Genomic DNA, 16,754 nt, shown 5'->3' with positions numbered 1-16,754 from the left:
TAAAAGGCACAGGAAAAGGAGATGGTGCGTAAAGCAGATTATGACCTCGGGCTACAAACACACAGGCTAAAGATAGAGCCTGAAAAAGAAGTTACTGCAGGTCTCCCCTCTCCAAGTTCTACTCTAGTTTATGAATCGCCACTGAACGGCTCACTGCAGTGAGAGAACCATCTAAAAGTGACACAGCGGGTTGTGACCGTAAACCAGCATTTACTAGGACTCTAAACTGAGTCTAAAATCTTCTGTGACAATCACTTCCAACAAAGATTATACCTGAGATTCTAGGTCTTTATACCACAAAAGTATTGTGGTCATTTATCATTAGCATAACGTGCAGCTTAGGGTTATTTTGCACTACTGTTATTAATTCATATCATTATTACTGTCACAATGTGTACAATTATTTCTTGACTTTAGATTATAATTTCATATAATCACAATGTGTACAATTTGCTGATTTTGTCATTTTAAATTGTGTTTTTATTCTCATTTACTACACTACGTGGTGCTACACATTTCCCCCGGGGACAAAATAAAGTGTTTTTGGAATTAATTGACTTTGGATAGTTTGATTTCCCACAACTGTGTTTTGTTTTACTGTTGTGCAAAACATGCCTTGGCCTCATTCATATTTACTATTTGAAAGTTCAAAGATTCATTAGTTAAAGTGCACTGTACTGATTTTACACATGCATATCAGTTGACTAATAATGGAAAGTAAGAAATATCTTTAATTATTATTTAAAAAAAAAAAAGCCTGTCAAGGTATATTCTTAGATTGGGTTTGGATATTTTTAGCTACACTAGGGGCATGGCAATAAAGACATTAATGTTGTCCAGAAGATGAAGCCTGCTTCTGATACCCTTGCTTTTCATCCAGCATCCTCATGAAGATTATATTTGTGGTTGGGAGTGAAATATCTCAACAACTGGATTGCCAGTAAAATATCTTAACATCTATTTAATGGATTGGCACCAATTTAGATATCCATAGTTTTGTGGAAATCATGAATTTATCATCAAATTTAGTATTACTTGCTTATTTGTAGAAATATAAATGTATCACCAAGCTCAGTATCACTTGCTCAATCTTAGATGTACACTGCACTTTTATACTTTGATTTATGTACTACACACATTACTATATTGGTGTACTTTTATATCTTGATTCATGTAACATACGCATTACTACTGTATGCATGATGTTATATTCTTATACTTTTGATCATAATTATATGCATGCCCATGATTAAAAAGAGTACTTGCACAAAGAGATTTGAAATATGTGGCACACAGGGTGCAGGGAGCTAGCTTTGTTTTGACTATAACCAGATAAGGTATGCGTAAGAAAAGATGCCCATTCCGCTATCATAGCAGGTGTTTTTGTTGAACGGCAGTAAGCCCAAGGCATGAGAAGACCTTGAGAGTTCCTCGGACTGAGAAAATGTTATGGTAAAACTTTACGCACTCTGTCAGGCTCAGACGCAAATCAGAGATTTACTTTTCAGCATGTATAATGTAGTGTAAGTTCAAATATGTATACTTAATGTAGTGTAAGTTCCCAATAAATGTAAACGGGTACCAAATCAGGACACCAAAGATGAAACTGTGCCAAGAGGCATGATCATGCCTACCGCACCAACAAAGGCCACCATTGGATAGTGGCCTACAACAACAAAAGGATACTCATATTTTGCTACTGTGTATATACTGTATGTGAATGCTCATTCTGGGCCTTTTTGTGAAACTGCGAGATAGCTAACTGCATTTCTGTGGTCTGTGGAACAGCGAAGCCGATTATAATTTGATGTTTTGTTGCACTTTTGATTTGAATAAATAACTTGATATTTTAACCCAAAGATTCCTGGTTCATCTCTTTTACAGATTAAAAACACAAACAGTTTCCAGGAAATGTATCTTACTGACTTCGGTGATCCCCTGGCTTGTTCTCTAGTGCCACCATGAGGTTGACATGTATGTTTTTATTGACATATACAGGCAACGATTGGATCGATTACTTTTCTATTTATACAGTCATGGTGCCAATATGATGAGCTTTAAAAACTTTGATCCCCTGACCGTTCATCTAGCATGGAGCTTGAAAGACATACAAAACACTTACCTCAGCATCTAAGCACAAAATGGAAAAAGATGATCTTTTATATTTGACAGTGAGATTAGTCAGGAGGCAGAAGGAGGCCGGATCAGCGTTCAGCTCATAGATGTGTGTATACAACACAGTGACGGGCATTGCAGGCAAACTGTTTAAACAAGATGCAAAAAAGTCATCCTCTGGTTTAAATCACAAATGCAGGTACAGTGCGCTGTGTACAACTACACACACCAGCATACACACAGCCTCAGTCCCATACACTTGCACACACAGCAGATGGCACAATCAGCCTGCTTGTCACTTGTGCCTTTTTAAAGGCTAGATATCTTTAGTGCCAATGTGGTGAATTTACTAATTTTAGAGGAATGATTCACACTCTAATGAGGTGTTTGGTGGACACATTTGTTACATAAGATGAAGAAGCATCTTCAATGTGACTCCTTTTTGTGTTTTTGATGAAGGGATCTGAGCTAACAGCTGTTTGAGCAAGAAGCAAGCAAATGGCAACTCCCTAACCTTATCATATGATGGAAAGCAGGGAGCAATAATGTGATTCTTTACCAATCTCTGTTGCAAAATTTTCCCTTAAATGTTCTCCTTTTTCACAAAGGTTAAAGCTGGAGCTAAAAGACCATCAGCGTCTTACTTAAGGGCACATCAACAAAGTGTTTCATCCAGTGCCTCTGCTAGAAATATGCCACACTGCTTTGTTTCTACCAGTACTAAGACTGACACTTCTTGTGTATAGATACTAATCGTTATTGACCAAACCCTCTCTTTTGACAAATACACTAAACAGCTCACTCAAGCAGCTCAAGACTGCCTTCCATCTTAAAAACATCGCCCGTCTCCGTCCAGCCCTCTGCTCCATAGCTGCAGAAACCCTCATCCACGCCTTCATCACCTCCCGTCTGGTCTCCTGTAACAGCCTCCTCTATGGATCACCCTCAAAAATCATCAATAAACTCCAATACATCTGTTGACCCATTGTGGGCCTGTCCAGGGAGCAGCCTGGGGTGGGCCAATCAGATTGCACCATATTATCCTAAACTATGATTGGCCAACTGCTCGATGAGTAAACCAGAATTTAATTTATAGGTGCAATTCTGTGCAGAAGCAGAAATCTTCTAGATTAGTGCTAATCCTGCCAAAACCTAGAATAAGAATAAGATTTTGGTTTGATTTGGAGTCGAAGTATGAACGCTTTAAATTACACTCATATGGTTCCACTGTGTTGAGCTATAAACTAAAAATGGAAACACAGAAATGTAAAAAACTGTAAGATACTGTAATGTTAGTAATTCAAGATATGAGTACTGGAGAAAGAAATGGCAAATGAATGCTTTACGGATGTGTGAGTGTGTCCATATGCACTCATTTCATACCACTCCTGCATAACTCAATGCCCCATTTTGTAATCAAAATATCCTACCTATACACTAACTTCTTATGAGACAAATTATCCTGGAATTCCTTATACTGCATCCTGGAACCTCTGTAAGGACACCAGAATGGTCCTGGGACCTTATCTTAGAACCTCTGTACAAAACCCCCTGGAAACACTATGAGAAGTAATGCACCCCATCTGTCAGTGGGTGATGCTAGAGAGCCAATACAGTGCTTCACATTACCATGCTGATGATGCGTGTTCATTATGCTATAGCGTTGCCCCTGCAGGCTCAGTGTTCCCATAGTTAATATGCTAGGAGACAGAGCGCGGGGATCTAACGTGTCTAGAGGGAACAATCAAAGTCTTTCTTTAAATAGACAATTGTTGATTTGACTCAACCGCTTCAGCTGGTGCATGGATAATAGGAGCATGGGCTGGCCATGCTAGCCTGAGCATCATTACAGTCAACATCTGTCTGATAGAAACCTGCCCAGAAGGTCTGTTGTTAGCACCCAAAGCATCTCATCCCAGAAGCTCTTTTAACAGCAGGCTCCTAAACCTTGAAGGCTTTCAGTCGTAGCTGCAGTTGTAAGATATAATACTGCTGCATGTATTAGGAGTAAAGCAATGATACTCATGTTCTTATACTTTACAACTAACAGTTGAGTTTATTTAGTTTGCACTGTAAAAAAAAAAACATTTCAGATTTTCTGGAAAAAAATATTGTTATTATTAATAATTGATACAATTACTATATGATGTAGTGACAAAGCCCAAGACCAAATATCACCCAATTCTGCTGTTCCAATCCTCTCTACATAGTTGAAGCCTCTTTTAGGTCAGTGTTTTCATTCATTAACGTTGTGTTTAACATTCCAGTGTAAAATTATAAAATCTATTTGATGAGATCATTTAATCTGTCACCTATTAAATTCTAGATTTAACATTAAGTAAAAAATTTTAAAAAGCACTATTTTTTGTTCAATTGGTGGCCGTGGAAACAAGCTGTAAACATGTGCAAGTTAATAGGGCAAATTTGTTGACAAACAGTTGCCTATTTACACATTCAGCTAATTAGCAACATTAGCATTCGATTTTTACATCATGCATCATTTTCCACACCATGGATACATACAGTAGGAGGTTATACACGTGAACCAGGTGTGCTCTCACTCAGCACTGTGCCCTCACTTTCTCTTCTCTACGACAACCGGTTGATACACACACCACTGCTGTATATGATTATAATATAATAATAATATATTATATAATATAATATAATAATTAGCAGGTTGTCATGTTACAGCCTTCAATGTTTACCATTAATTACCTAGACAGTCTAGGTAGGCCCGCCACAGTTTTAATAATTAGAAAATATTTTTCCACTTCAATCAGTGAAGGCCACTGTTGTGGGAGGATCCCTACTCTCCGTGAACGGCTCTAGGTCGGCTTGGTAAGGCCCAGGGTGAAGGTCCCGTCTCTGGCCTTCTTATATTGATATTTTAATAGAAAACTAAACTTTTTTTCCCTCAATGTTGTTTACATTTTTCCCTGTGGTATCAATCTATAACACTAGTGAGCCACATGTTTTCAGTTGAATCACTATCACTGTTTATATATAAATGAATGCCAAAAAACTCATTGTGAAAGTATACACCAGAGTTGTTGAAATCCAGTGACAACATATTGCTCAATTACACCGATCTGGTTTCACTGTTACAGATGATACTCTTAAATCACAACAAATTACTTTGTGTGACTCCTTAACTTTTAATGAAGTTAAATAAACTAGAGTAAAATATATAACATTACCTGTTGACATCCGGAAACACAGACAAGTCAACACATCCAAGAAATCCTTATAACATGTCATTTCAAAGTTGTGCTTTGTAAAAAATGTATCGAATGAACTGAGTGAATTGTGTTAAGTCTGTAATTTACATTTCAAATGAAAAACATACTGCATCCACCCCTTTCAAAAGATAATGTATGGTTTCAAACAACTCATAAACTGAAACTAACTAATTTGGTGAACATGATTTATCATATTTCGGTAATACTTTTAGCTTCGACCATGTAAAGTGAATACAGTTGATTCCCAGATAAAGCTCTTCTGCCTCTCAGTTTAAATTTTTTATAACTGCTGATTTATTTATCCTCTGCTCAGATAATGAGCAGAGTACTGATGTCCTCGATAACTGATAACACTGATAACACTGTCGGTTATTCTTCAGCAATAAAATTGGGTGGATGAGAAATGAGTTGCTTCGCTGCCCAAAGCCAGGTAAGGCCTGCCTATGACGCTTGACTCCACCTTCGGCCACGGTAAGTCCTGCATGGCCTGTAGGCAATCGCTGGGCACCTGGAAACTGGCCCCTACATAGTCCCCCCCAAGGTGCGAACTAAGACCGCAAGTGACAATAAGAAACTAAACTGGCTTTGTCAAGCTCAAGGTGTCCAGCGTTTAGTGCGATAGTTGAACAACTACTATTATCCGAATTGGATGGTCTCATAGTCACTCCTGCCATCTTAATGCAATTCTTAACTTTGAAGCAGTTCCAGAGTACATATTTATGACATTGCAGGTTCTTAAAGAAGAATGTCATTTATGTTACTACCTGGCTTGTCAAAAACCTTAACCCTTGCTTCTGAAGTTAGAAATCTGCTCCCCTTTGATGTTGCTAAGGTCTTTCCAGTGCACCAGCACGCAATTACTTACTGTCACCATTTGCAGTCTATTGATTCTGTGTAAACTCAAGTCTTTTCATCAATGGAGGCATTTATCAGCCAGACATCATCAGCTCTCTCTCTCTCTCTCTCTCTCTCTCTCTCTCTCTCTCTCTCTCTCTCTCTCTCTCTCTCTCTCTCTCTCTCTCTCTCTCTCTCTCTCTCTCTAATTCTTTTAATTTAGTTTCTCCCTCTATCTGTCGCTCTCCTCATTCTGCTCTTCCCCTCTTCTCTTTTATGAATGTAGCTTTTTTCTTTTTTTCTTTTATATTGCCAGAATTATGTCATTCTTTAGTATTTAAAGGATAATGCTGATGTTATTCTATATTTTCCTTATTGTCATTAAATCCCATGAAAATGCCTAAACCAACAATGTCAGTGTTTGTTATCTTTTTTTCAGCACAAACTCACCTATATAACCTGATAGTTGTTCTTTAATTTTGACATACTATATGAACGTATTGGACCCAAAACCGCACAAAAAAAGTAAAAACAGATTTTGAAAACTATATTATTTTTACTATGGGTAACACAAACATGCACAATGAAGCATTTTGAAAGCTGGAAATGTATACATGAGATGTCACGATGATAATGTAAAAGTTTGATTGAAGTAGCATGAACCTATATACACATTTTCTGAACAAATAACAGGTGTATCCATAGGCGTTTTCCCCTCATTCCTCAAAGTTCTTTTGTTTTCGCTCCCATTTTTCATGAATTGAAATGCAAGATCTAAGACTTATTTCTCTCAAATATTGTTCACAAATGTGTTTAAATTTGTGTTAATGAGCACTTCTCCTTTGCTGAGATAATCCATCCACCTCACAGGTGTGGCACATCAAGATGCTGATGAGACAGCAGAATATACTGAATTTGAAGAAAATACACTCCACCTGAAGTTTGTTGTTGAAAAAGATGGGTTGGATTATGAGTGTGCTTGCTTGTGTGAGATGCCTACTTAACTTGCTGTTGTGATTTTGATCTCAAAACAGTTTTGTGTTAGCAAAGTTACCTTGAAATATTTTCCCTGAAATTATCATTTTGAAAGCTGATTTGAACCAGCTGTAAAAGAAAGCATAAATAAATGGATTCAGCATTGAATTTGACAGTGTAAGCCAGTTGAGTGTTTCAATTACTGAAACTGGTGGGGGATTATAAATTAAAGGCTGAAAGATAATATAAAGAAAATAAGGAGTCAAACATAAAAGAAAAACTCCCATAACTATAGCCAGAGTTTTAGTCGCTTTTCTCTCCATCCTACTGGCAGTTGCTCCAGACTTTGTGCTCTGACAAATTGTGTTCTGGATGTTATTTACCTGTTTCTTAGCAACAAGAAAAATCTTCAGGTAGATACAGAGCATTATGATGGCTGGGAGGTAAAATGAGAGAACAGGTCCCATAGTATTTGCCATTACAACATCAACTGAGCACATTACTTCACATGCTCCTTGGCTGAATCCCGCAATTATGATGCCAATTCCAATTAAAGCAGAAACCCCCCAGCTCACCACGATCATGACCACAGTAACATGAACATTCATTTTAGTTCTATATGTCAGAGGCTGACAAACAGCATAATATCTGTCCATGGAAATACAACATAAGTTCAGAATAGAAGATGTGCACAGTAATACATCAAAGCTGTCCCGTATTTTACATAATAAATCTTCATGATACAGACAAGAGCTCACAGTGAATGTCATGCTGAAAGGAAAAACTAAAACTCCTACGAGGAGGTCAGCTACAGCCAGAGAGAAAATAAGGTAGTTTGTAGGGGTGTGGAGCTGTTTGAAGTAAATGATGGAGATTATTACAAGGAGGTTTCCACATATTGTGGTGACAGATAATAAACCAAGGAAAATATATACTAATACACATGGAATGGAAGGGTTGCTTGTAAAGACATAACTTGTATTATCATAGCAGGGATGTATTTCATTAACAGTGAAAGTTCCTTTGACGGTCACTTCTGATTCCATGCTTTTCAATTTCTGCAATGATAATGTACTTATTTAACAAACATTTAAAATATATTTAGGTCAGCATGTATGTACAGCAACACAAAACTAAATAAAACAAGATATGATGATCTCCAGTTTGTTTGAGCTTTCAATTTTTACCTTACCTATTAACACCTGAATATAATCCCTGCAAAGACGGTGTTACAAGTTCTTAGTCACTGTGCCACTGCACAGAGGTATTGTACTTTGTTCAGCATTTATAAACCCCTATCTCACTGTCTAAATGAATACAAAATGTGGTTATCCAATCAAAAATCACATCCTGTTTGCATGTGATACAAAGATACACAAAGACAATTAATGTTACACTAAGTGTGTGTGTGTGTGTGTGTGTGTGTGTGTGTGTGTGTGTGTGTGTGTGTGTGTGTGTGTGTGTGTGTGTGTCCTGTCTTTTGTTAGTTAATCAGTCTAATCAGGATGCGTCTGTCTTGAATTAACATGAAATGGCAGTTGGCCCTGGTTTGATTTGACCGGCACTCCTATGTTAGCATCAAATGGCAGTTGGCTTGTTTAACATAGGAAACTTATATAATTAAAACAGTAGACATTTAAATTGTTATTACAGTGTGCGTGTGCGTGTTTGTGTGCGTGTGTGTGTTTGTGTGCGTGTGTGTGCTTGTGTGTGTGTGTGGGTGTGTGTGTGAATGTGTGTATGTGTTCCCCATGCAAGTGTTTTAAAGATCTCTACATTTTTTTAATTAAATGAAGACAAGATACAGTATATTGTATACACTTGAAATACAAAGCACATATCTACGGAAGATCTTCTTTGCAATAAAAATTCAACCATCAGCAGCCATAACCCCATTAATATATTTCTAAACCCTGCAATACGGACTATGCATATACTGTCTGATTCTGAATAAGACATTCTGCAAATAAAACACATTATAAAATGTCATTTAAATACAATTAATATTGTATATATATATATATATATATATATATATAAATACATACACATACACATATACAGTATTTGCATACATATTAATATATGCAAATATATATATATATGTTTGTAGATATATATATGTAAATTAAATATTGCCAAAAAAGTCTAATATTGGGACACACTGAAAACGACTTCATGAAAAAAAGGGAAAGGAAAGGAAGGACCGAAAAGAGAGCTGAGCCAGAAGGCAAAGCTCTCAATCTACCGGTCGATCTTCGTTGATACCCTCACCTATGGTCATGAAGGCTGGATCATGACCGGAAGAACGAGATCACGGGTACAAGCGGCCGAAATGGGTTTTCTCAGACGGTTGGCTGGCGTATCCCTTAGAGATAGGGTGAGAAACTCAGCCATCCGTGAGAGACTGGGAGTACAGTCGCTGCTCCTTTACGTTGAAATGAGCCAGTTGAGGTGGTTCGGGCATCTAGTAAGGATACCACCTGGGCTCCTCCCTAGGGAGGTGTTACAGGCACGTTCAGCTGGGAGGAGACCCCGGGGAAGACCCAGGACTCGGTGGAGAGATTATATCTCCTCACTGGCCTGGGAATGCTCAGGATCCCCCAGTCGGAGCTAGAGGATGTGGCTCGGAGAAGGGAAGATTGGGGTTCCTTACTGGAGCTGCTGCCCACAACACACTGGCTCACCTGTCTACAATCATCTCATCCCAGCACAGTATATCTACTCCGGTCTTCCAACCACTCATCGCCAGATTGTTGTTTCAACTACCCCGGCAGTATAGATCTAGGTCGCTCAGCATACAATGTCTGAGTATCCCTCTTGTTCCCGTGTTAACCTGTCTCTCTTGTGTTGCCAGGATAGCTCCTCACATCGCTTCTCAGCTCACCTTCCTGTGTACATTTTAGGGTTACTCAAATGTTGTGCTTTAGCCTGGGCTTTGGTCGTATTGGAGAGCCAGTCTGCCCAGACTTCTTAGCTGAGATGAGGAAGGTGTGTGATCACTGTCAGCAGTCGGTAGGCTACACAACGCCTCCTTGTATTATGACAGGGACCCCGGTGATCAGGGAAACCGTCCGACTGAAGAAGGAGTCCTTCCGGATTATGTTATCCGGGAGGACTCCGGAAACAGTTGCAGTGTACCAAAGGACCAGAAGGGCGGGAGCCTCTGCCATGTCAGAGGCACAGCAGCGGGTGTGGGAGAAGTTCGGAGAAGCTATGGAAAAGGACTTTCGGTCGGCACCAAGGTGCTTCTGGAATACTATCCGGCACCTCAGGAGGGGGAAGCGAGGAACCATCCAAGCTGTGTACAGCAAGGTTGGACCCTTCCTATTATGACAGGGCCCCCGTAGCGTAGTGTTAGAAAAATATTTTTAATCTCTTAAGGGGTGGGGGACTTTACTCGAAAATACCTACAAACGACATACACAAAGTAAATTAAAAGCTGCTCTTCAACCATTTGCACCAGATGCATGATTTTGGTCTCATTCAAAAGATAACCCTCTTATTGTTCTTACGAAATAGTGAATAATGACTCCAAGTTTGTCTGGCACTGAGTAACAGTGGTCAAAAATACACTCTACCCGAATTTCTTTCTTGAAAAAGATGCCTGAAGATGGGCATAGCTCAGGGGTGGGCAATTCATTTTTACAACGGGCCACATGAAAAACCCGAGCTGTGTTGGAGTGCTGACTTTACAATAAATTGAACTTAATTCTGCTCAATATTAATTTTCTCCCATTGTAAAAAGCAGTACATTATATATTTTGATTAGCTGCTACTGGTAATCAAAAGAATAAGGATATTCTCTTCCAATAAATATATGAAATTGTGGAGTGGGTCAAATAGGAAAATACTCCTAGAGAAGTAATACACAGTAAAAACAATCATTACATCAGTGTTTTATTTTTAACATGTTAATCTTCACAAACCAATACTGAAAAGGTGTTTTACAGTATTTAAATATAAGCAATGAATCAACTTTATACAAAAAGCAATAAGTGCTTTTGATGTTTTTCAGTTCACTTTACTTGTTCAGTGAGAAAAATCCAGTCTGTCTTGGGCTTGAACAAGTGCACTGAAATCTGGTTGAATGTCTGAGGTGGATATGTGTAGGACAGCTGATCATCAGTGATAGAGGATCTGTATCTGGATTTGTTGAACTTCATCACTGAGAATGTCTGTTCACATGTGTAGGTAGATCCAAAGAGGACCAGAATCTTCTGAGCATGTCTCCTCATGTGTGGAAAGTTCTCCTCTTTCAGGGAAGAGTACAACTCAGGCAGTGAGACTGACCTAAAGTGCTCTGACAGAAGTGTGTCAGACTGCAGGTCACTTAGTTCAAGCTGAACATCACTGGGTGCATCATCCACATTGCATGTAAATGGGGGAAAGATCATGTGCATTTCATTTTCAACTGTTTTAAAGTCTTAAAATTGCCTCCAAAACTCACCATTTATGCTTATGATGATTTATGATGGTGTGGCTTCCTTTAGTGTTGGCAAGTGGGTGAGAATGTTGTCCTTTATTTGGCTTGAGAGAAGCTGTAACTTTCTCATGAAAGCCTTCACTGTACTGTACATTTCATGCACAAAAAGGCCCTTGCATTGCAGTTTGACATTTAGTTTATTCATTAGTGAAGTCACATCTACTGCAAAACTAAGGTCTGCCATCCAGTCTGTATCTGAAAGCTGTGGAACGCCTTTTCCTTTCTTCACACAGATTTTTCCCTGTCAGATTTGGACAACCATCCGTTGTCACGCCTGCCAGCTTGTCCCATTTCAGTCCCAACTTGTCCACACATGCATTTACCTCTGTGAACAAATAACTCCCTGTTGTTGTCCCTTTCATTGACTGCATGGCTGCATGGCTTCTCAAATGTGATTTTGTGGGATAAGACATAACTTGTCTTGACAGCTACATCTCCGGATGTGCAATGTTTTGTAAAAAGTCCTTGTTGGTTTTGCAGTTTAGCTACCAAAGCACCCGACTCCTTTTCCCGCTCTTCATCAGACAAGTTCTTGAACGGCGACTCAAATTGTAATCCTTGAACACAGCGACCTGCGCACCACAAACTAAACACACGGCACACGGTCTTCTTGAAAACGCGGCATTCTGTATCAATCTTTCTTATTTTGGCATGAGCGGACATTTTGAGGGCTAGCCGGCCAGCATTACTTGTAGCTGTTCACGCGTGCGGCGCGCATATGTAAATAAAGAAAAACAGCACCCTTTTCAAAATAATAGCAACTGAGTTAGAAAATTATTTACACCATGCACGCAATACAATGGTGTTGCTTTTATTTTGAAAAGGGTGTCATTAAAAAATATATATATACTTTTTCATATATGTTATAATTTACGATTGTCCTCACGCGGGCCGGACAGGGCCGGCCAAAGGGCTTGGACTGTCCCAGTTCACCTCCTGCCCTGCCATGGTACCCTTGAGCAAGGCACCGGACATCACCCTTCCCCCCTCAATCCCATTGCTCCCCGGGCGCTGTACATTAGCTGCCCACTGCTCCTAGTACTAGACTCCTGGTACTAGGATGGGTTAAAAACAGAGAACAAATTTCACTGTGTGTGCTGTGTGCTCTGCATGTGTGACCATTAAAAAAGAGGGTATCACCCCTCCGATTCTAATTCTAAGGTAAGAGCTGGAAAACACAATAGGAACATAGCATCAAAAATGACAAAGTTCAGGTTCAAATTTCAGAACAAAGGCACAACAACTAGACAAGTTTTTCTCAGAGTAACACCATGCGTTCACAAACCGTGCATTTGGAGATATTATAATATGTATTTATAAAAAGGCCATAAATAACTATCTTAAATAACTGTTATATACCCAATATTCCCTGTCAGTAGTAATGACACAGAGTAAGTGAAGTATAAACATATTTTTTGTAATATTTCTGTGTTTTTCTTGTATTCTGATTGTTATATATACAATTATGAAAAATAAAATAATATTTGTTAAAACAAAACATTGATAACATATGTCTAAATCTTCAGCGTTTCATTGGCTACTCGATACGCCAGTCAGCGGGAGACTTGGCTACTGCTGACTCCGTCTGTAAACAAAAGAAGAGGACTGGCACTTCCTTATGAAGTTGACACTCATTGGCTATTAATGGCTGTAGATAACGCATGGAAGCTCCGATTGGCTCAAATGAAGTGTCAATCAAAATGTCAGAGTTCGCATCCGTCTTAAAAGCAAAATTGTACACATCGATCAGCTGATATCAAAGATTGCAACAGCTGTTCATGGGCTTTTGTCGATGTAACGATGTTCATGATGGCTATCTTTTTACTGGAAACAATCTATTGGACCTCTGCAATGACACAGGATCTTTCTTTTTGGATTATTACTGATTACAGGACTATAATGAGACTTCATAGGTGAGTTGGCTCAAAGTTATGGTTTTGATTGTGAGTTTGCTTGCTAGTTTGGGATGCCTACTGTACTTGCTGTTGTGATTGTGATCTCAAAACCGTTTATCCTCACTAAATAGACGAGACTCTAATCTTTCGAACTAAATGTGGCATTGCGTAACAACTCCATCATGGCGGACTGTAAACAACACAGGGCAAGATACCTCTTCTCTGGAAATGCAAAACGGCATGCTGTCCACCCGTTATTTGGTTAAATAAACCCACAAAGTCAGGATCAAAATCAAATATGAGTTTAATTCTATATTCTTGCAAGAAGGAGCAGAGTTATCTTACATACAAAGATGTTCAAACTAACACGTAGCTTGTAGGACTGCCGTGCTGCTCAGAGGAGTGAATGCCTCCTCCTGTGGTATTTATACACAGTTCAAAGCAAGGAACTAGTTTGGGTCAGTTCCTCCTTTGTTTACACAAATGGTTGTTTACAGGAGAGACAGATGGTTTTCATACTAGAACTCTTATCTGGAGTTCAGCAGCAGTTTACCCCTGTGTCCTCCTGCTGTGGTTGAGCCCTCAGTATTTTCCCATCATAACTCTCCTGTTTATATTAAGTATAATAATTAATAGTAAGTAAAAAAAACACCAATACAAGTAAATGAAAATTAAAATAAAAAAGTTCTTGAAACAAAAGCCGTCTTTATTCAGCTTGCATTGCCCAGCTCCTTCATCACAATGTCACTTCTTAAGGATTTTCAACATGGGAATCATTTTGCTTTTACAGTTCAGTGTCCTTGGTTTCCTCTTTGAATAGGTCTCCCAAACAGTCCTGGTATGGGCTGCATCGTCTTCTTCCTTATCCTTAGGTGACGTCGGGTCTCCATTTACCATATCGTCATACACTTCATCAATCTGTGGGGAGAGGGGCTGATACTTGTGTAAGATTTGTTTTGTTATTTTGAATTCAATCAATCTTGTCATAAGGATCATAATACATGGTATTCAACAACATCAACATACAGTAAGTAAGTATTGATATAGCTATTAATGTTGAAGATACCCCTGTGTCCTCTGCTGTGGTTGAGCACTCAGTATTTTCCCATCGTGTAGTCAAATTTTCTGTAGAGTTTCGTACTCTAGCAGCTGAAGCTGGGTGGAATGACGTTGCGCTCTAGGGTTTTCCTTAAAGGACTAGAGCAGGGGTGTCCAAACTTTTTTCACTTAGGGCCACATACAGAAAAATATCGAAGGGCTGGGCCACTCATACATAACTTTGAGCCCACTTACCTATAAAGCCTCATAAATATCCTCTTTCAGCAATATTTTGAAAAAGCATGCGTTCATGTGCGCATTAGGCTCTTGTTCCATGTTGAGATGACCAGTAAGATCTACTAAAAATGCCAGGTCTGCCAAATATGGAGGGTCACTCAGCTCATGGAGAGGTCGGCCCTTCTCTTTCAAAAACAGATCGATTTCTGATCTCAGGGAATAAAACCGCTGCAGCACAGAGCCGCGACTCAGCCAGCGCACATCAGAACTGTGGAGTGCGCCCCCTGTATTCAGCATCGACATCAGACAGGAAAGCTTGAAATTCTCTGTGGTAAAATCCTCGTGCTCGAATTATGTTGTGCCCTTTAGACTCCTAAGACCAAGCAACTCTTCCGTAACGCAAAAGTTATCGTCAACTCCCCGCAAAAAAAGTGAACAGCTGTGCGGTGTCTGTCGCATCTGTGCTCTCTACATGCAATCGAGTACAAATCTAAAGCACAAGCTTTATCTCACATTTGATGTTTTAAGTTAGCTGACAAATCAAAACTGTGTTTCCGTGTTAGAACTAAGAAGTACAAAACATTCAAGCACAAGTTTCTATCTGGGCCATATTCCATTATACTTTTGGAATTTGCTGCGGGCCAATTAAAAATGAACCACGGTCCGCGGTGGGACCGTGGTTCAGGATCCCCTTCATCTCATTGGCCCATATGAGGTGGAGAGTGTCATTAACCCGTCCGCAGTTACTCAAATGACCATCCTCTCTGAGAATTCACCCCATCTTTCATGTGTCTGTCACAGTTGAAGTCAGTTTCTTCCAGCCTATTGTGCCCTCCTACCATCACCACTTCACCAACCCAGATTATTGACAACGCAGCATTCATGGTCCAAAGGTTGCTGGACATCCGCCGCCGGGGCCGTGGGTACCAGTACCTGTTGAATTGGGTGTGTTAAGGGCCAGAGGAGAGGAGTTGGTTGTCCCGCCAAAATATGTACTACTAAATGTACTAACATGTTGCCTCACACTACCTCATTTGCTTGGAGGACCCATTACCACTTATTCTCGCACCTTTGTGCCTTGATCTCTCCTAAAGGGAGGGGAAAATTGCATTTTAAGTTCAACAAATACTACTAGGTTTCCTGCACTGGTCTTTGTCCTGCCATGAAAAATAGGTCTATGTGCTTTTAAAGGCCCTGTGTGTATGGGTCAAAATGTGGAAATTGGTTATCCTTTCTGTGGGACGACTGTGGCTTAGGAGGTAGAGTTATTCACCCATCAGAGGGTTGTTTGTTCAATACATGTCGAAGTGTGCTTAGGCAAGATAGACCAAGGAGAATGTTGGCCCAATGGCATGGCATGACTGTGTTGCAGAGTGTATAGCTGTTGACAATAAATGACATGAATGAATGAGATAAATGACAAAGTGACTAGTGTCTTATTGTTACCTGTACCGCTAACTCGGTGACAGGATATAGCATGTCTGTCGGGTTTCACATTAAAAGCATCCTGCCGGTTTTTCCTATTTGGACATAAATAACAGGAAATTGCATTTGTCAACATAAGCAGTAACGTAACACTGTGTTAATAGTTATGTAATTCCTTTGTAATAAGTGTTTTGTAAAGGGAGATAAATGTAACTGCATACATTTGATTGAGCTATTTTCTCTCTTTACAATGATAGGAGTTTAAGAGACAGGTTATATCTGTATCAGTCCTGATTATTCTTTATATTAGTTTTGCTAATATTATGCATGTTGCTGCATAGGGGTGAGATTCATGTATACATATGTTATCCTTCAATGAGATGTATTTTTGTTATTATTTCTCTTTATAGAAAAAACACACAATCTGTACCACTGCAAAGACAGGAAGTAAACAGAACATCAACCATCTCTCAGTGCTTTATTTCATGCTCTGGATATTTGGCCTTA

General features: G+C 39.3%; 1 protein-coding gene across 1 annotated transcript; it reads right to left on the bottom strand.

The window, feature by feature from the left end:
- Window positions 1–2,913: 2,913 nt before the first annotated feature.
- Window positions 2,914–8,212, bottom strand: LOC115003947 (trace amine-associated receptor 1-like). The gene is made up of 3 exons (XM_029425886.1): window positions 7,891–8,212; window positions 7,246–7,818; window positions 2,914–3,047 (listed from the first exon to the last, which is right to left on the bottom strand). The coding sequence occupies exons 1-3, from the start codon at window positions 8,210–8,212 to the stop codon at window positions 2,914–2,916; spliced, it is 1,029 nt and encodes a 342-aa protein (XP_029281746.1).
- Window positions 8,213–16,754: the final 8,542 nt, after the last annotated feature.

This window comes from Cottoperca gobio, chromosome 24 (genome assembly GCF_900634415.1).
Source record: "Cottoperca gobio chromosome 24, fCotGob3.1, whole genome shotgun sequence".
NCBI lineage: Eukaryota > Metazoa > Chordata > Actinopteri > Perciformes > Bovichtidae > Cottoperca > Cottoperca gobio.
This window is presented reverse-complemented; position numbering and strand designations above follow the sequence as displayed.